At 42.0% G+C, this 3,737-nt stretch overlaps 1 protein-coding gene across 1 annotated transcript; it reads right to left on the reverse strand.

The window, feature by feature from the left end:
• Positions 1-1,095: 1,095 nt before the first annotated feature.
• On the reverse strand, positions 1,096-1,949 carry LOC112999787 (uncharacterized). Its single transcript, XM_026126100.1, has 2 exons — positions 1,740-1,949; positions 1,096-1,629 (listed from the first exon to the last, which is right to left on the reverse strand). Exons 1-2 carry the CDS (start codon positions 1,947-1,949, stop codon positions 1,096-1,098), a joined length of 744 nt encoding a protein of 247 aa, XP_025981885.1.
• Between the last annotated feature and the right edge of the window lie 1,788 nt (positions 1,950-3,737).

Here is a 3,737-nt window from a genome sequence, read left to right on the forward strand (position 1 = left end):
TGCAGCCTCAACATAAAGCGTAGAGGATGGACAACTTACCAGTATGTCTTCCTCCCCTTTCTTCGCACTGCAAACTTCAATATGTCCCCTACTCATCATTCCTTGTAGCAGCTCCTCTGCCATTGGACATGTCTCCACATTGTGCGATGTCCCCAAATGTATTAAACAAGAAGCTCCTTTGTCACCATTAAGGTGAATCATACCAGCCTCGCGTAATGCTTCCAATATGAACCACCTGGAAGTTAACATATTCCCTATCTGCTTCAGTCCTCGAGACTCCCATTCTTAGTCCTCACATTCGGACTATCCTCTTGAAATGCCAGCCATACAGCATTGATCAAGCTTTTTACCTTGTGCTTGAAGGCTACACACTGCTAGATAGAGTGCCCCGGAGCACCACCATGTTAGGTGCAGGTTGTACTGGGATTGTACCATTAGGGAAAAAGAGGTTGATAGACTTTCCCCGGGCTCACCACAACCAAATGGTTGCTGAGCAAAGATGGTAGCAAGTCAGCATAAGGCATTGGTTTCGGGGTGAACTCCACGAGTTTTCTTTCTGGGAAGTTCCTCCTTGGGTTTGTGTTTGTGCTGGGATTAAAATTTCCAGTTGGTCGAGGCTGTGCAGGAAAATGGATTTGGTGGAGGAGGCCTTGTGGGAGTTGCGGTTATGACATGTGCATCTCCCTACTTTTTCTTAGCTCCACATGTTCTAGTCCTCCTATTGCTAGTACTCGTTGAAGTGGCGTAATCAAACTTGCCCCTTCTTAAGCCCACTTCAATCCTTTCGCCCGCAAATACCAGATATGCAAAGCTTGAAGGCATATAACCTACCATTTTCTCATAGTAGAACACTAGTAATGTGTCCACTATCATTGTTATCATCTCCCTCTCCATAATTGGAGGTGCTACTTAAGCCGCCAACTCCCTCCACCTCTGGGCGTACTCCTAGAAAGACTCATGCTCCTTCTTGCACATGTTTTGAAATTGCGTCCTATCGGGAGCCATGTTAGAGTTGTATTGATACTGCCTTATGAAGGCAGCCATTAAGTCTCCAAGAACGAATCCGGGAAGACTCCAGGTTGGTATACTAAGTAATTACTGCCCCGGCCAAACTCTCTTGAAAAAATGTATCAAGAGTTTCTCATCTTTCGCGTACACCCCCATCTTTTGATAGTACATCTTCAAATGGTTCTTAGGACAAGTAGTCTTCTTGTACTTGTCAAAGTCTAGCACCTTGAATTTGAGAGGGATGACGACATCGGGCACTAGGCACAATTCTGCCATGTCGGCAAAAGGGTAATCTCCAATCCCCTCAATGGCCCTCAACCTTTCCTCTATAAGATCAAATTTATCTCTTTCTTCCATAGCAGGAGACAGTCTCCCCACTGAGAAATGTAAGGATTGCAGTGGATGATGCTGAGGGGCCCCCAAGTTGTTAGGCTGGGGCATGCCACCAAATACGGGCCCCTCATTGGTATACCCAGGGTAAGGCTCAAAGTCGGCTAGAGCATGATCTCGAGGTTCTTCACGTGCCCCCCTCATGGGCTGAGCAAAATGTGCATGCCCCAACTGGGGTTGCTGGCTTTCAAGGGGAACAGGAGCGAAGTGGTCGGCGTTCTCATCCGACACCTGTACAGCATTAGGTGGTGCATAGTTGGGAGGCAAGCTATGCGGTGGGAAGGAGTTCTTACTTTACACAACATGGGGACCGCCTCCCATGCTTCTCCTCCCTAACCTACCACGTCGGGGACTGGACGACTAATTTGATTCACGCTAGATGGGTGAGTTGGATCTACCTCAGCTGCGATGCTGGTAGTGGCAACTACAGCCACATTGCTTTCCATTATTTTCTTCATGCTCAACATGGCCTCCATCATGACTGCCATTTGGTCTTTCATGGCCTCTATGTCAGCCTTCATATGTTCCTGGACCTTTTCTACCTCGCTCATGACTCTAGCACGCGTTCAGTAAAGGTGTCGTAAAGCATGTTCGTTCTTTTAGGCTACTATGATTACTTTTTGATGACGACAATGACTATTAAAACAAAATGCAATGAGTAACGCAACAACTAACTAAACATGAATGCATGATAATGATAAGTTGCTGAAGTATTGAATCTACGTAGAACTTTCAGTAAAGACGTAGGGTCGAATCAAATCCCATTTTCTTTAAGAAACAATATCGCTTATCTTGCCAAAGCCAAAATATAAATACAACACAACTGCCTCAGCGATTCCTAATTATGTGGGTCATTAGTTCGACCATGTATTGGCAGTAACCGAAGAGACCGTGAACTTCATCAGGAGCCGAGTACGTGTCGACCATCACCATGGCTCTGGCTAACAACCTTGGAAGCTCTTGACTCCCATTCAGAGTGAGGGTGAATCTATCCATCCATTTCATAGCTTCCGCGTGCAATGATTCAATCACCCTTTCTCTTGCTTTCCTTTCAATTTACAGAGCCAATACCTTTGCATGCTCATCCTCCAGCCTCTGCCTGTGACTAGCAACTAGGTTAACTTTCTCCTTATATTGATCAATGATTATCAACATATTCTCTTTTGTTCTGCTTAGTTGTTTCGTCAAACTTTTCTTCGACCTTTGAGAAGCCTTCAACTTATCTTCTAACACCATGTTTTCCATCCTTGACTCGTCCCTCTCGGCCCTTCTAAGCTTGAGCTCATCGTTGCTGCCCCATAGAGCCCCTTGGAGCTTGTTCCTGCTCCATTCTTCCTTTTGGGCCCTTTTTGTTTCCCGCTCTAATGCTTCGACCGTATTCATGTTGACATCTCTTAGCTCATCATACTCTTTCCTGACCCTAGTGATTGTCGTCTTTAGCTTCTCTTTGACCACTCTCGTTCCCTCGAGCTCTACTTTCAAATTAAAACCTTTCAGATAAGATATTTTTCTATTTTTTTATAAACTACCTAAAACCGAAACTAATCAAAACAAAAAATAAAAGATATATTTTTCTAGAGAGATTAACGTGCTGAAAATTTAATAACATAAATTAAAAGAAAAGGTAAGAAGTTACTTGTTGACACAATAATAATTGTATATGGAAAAATAACGTTGAGATCTATTTGTTGAAATTCCTCATACTTCTACATCGTTATATCATTCATCCCTAATTCATTAATGTATTCTATCCCTAATCCCTTCGGTGATAGACCCTAAAACACAAGCCTTAATTCCAAATCCCTTGGCAAACCAACACAAGCAATCAGCATTATCATTTGAGAATTAGTGAGACTTAACTAAGATAATTCTATCCTAGAGATAACCCCAATTAAGTATCTGATTTAGTTCTGGTTTCAACGAGACTCACGAAAGTGCACGTCAATTATTGGAATCATCTATGAGATGCACAGGCTCAGAAAGCATTCAGTATAGAAGGAAAATAATAAACTTAAACAATGTATTCATGAGAGAAAATTACATCAAATAGGTTTCAGTCCTTTCCTCTCCTAGCTAAGAAAGAAACTAGCCACTCATGAAATACAAAAAGAGAGAATAGAAGAGGTTTCTTAGTTAAGGGTGGTGTGTAGAGGTGTTTTTTTTGCCGCTGCCTATGCCTCTCTATTTAAAAAATCATAAATGTGTTTAATATACATAAGTAATCTCCTTAATTTATAGAATAGTATAATATATACCAGGAAATTATCTCTTCAACTGATATAATTTGTTTTATTATTTCAATTATTTTTCAAGTGATTTTCTTCATTTATCTTTGAGCT

Source organism: Glycine max, chromosome 16, assembly GCF_000004515.6.
Source record: "Glycine max cultivar Williams 82 chromosome 16, Glycine_max_v4.0, whole genome shotgun sequence".
NCBI classification, from domain to species: Eukaryota; Viridiplantae; Streptophyta; class Magnoliopsida; order Fabales; family Fabaceae; genus Glycine; species Glycine max.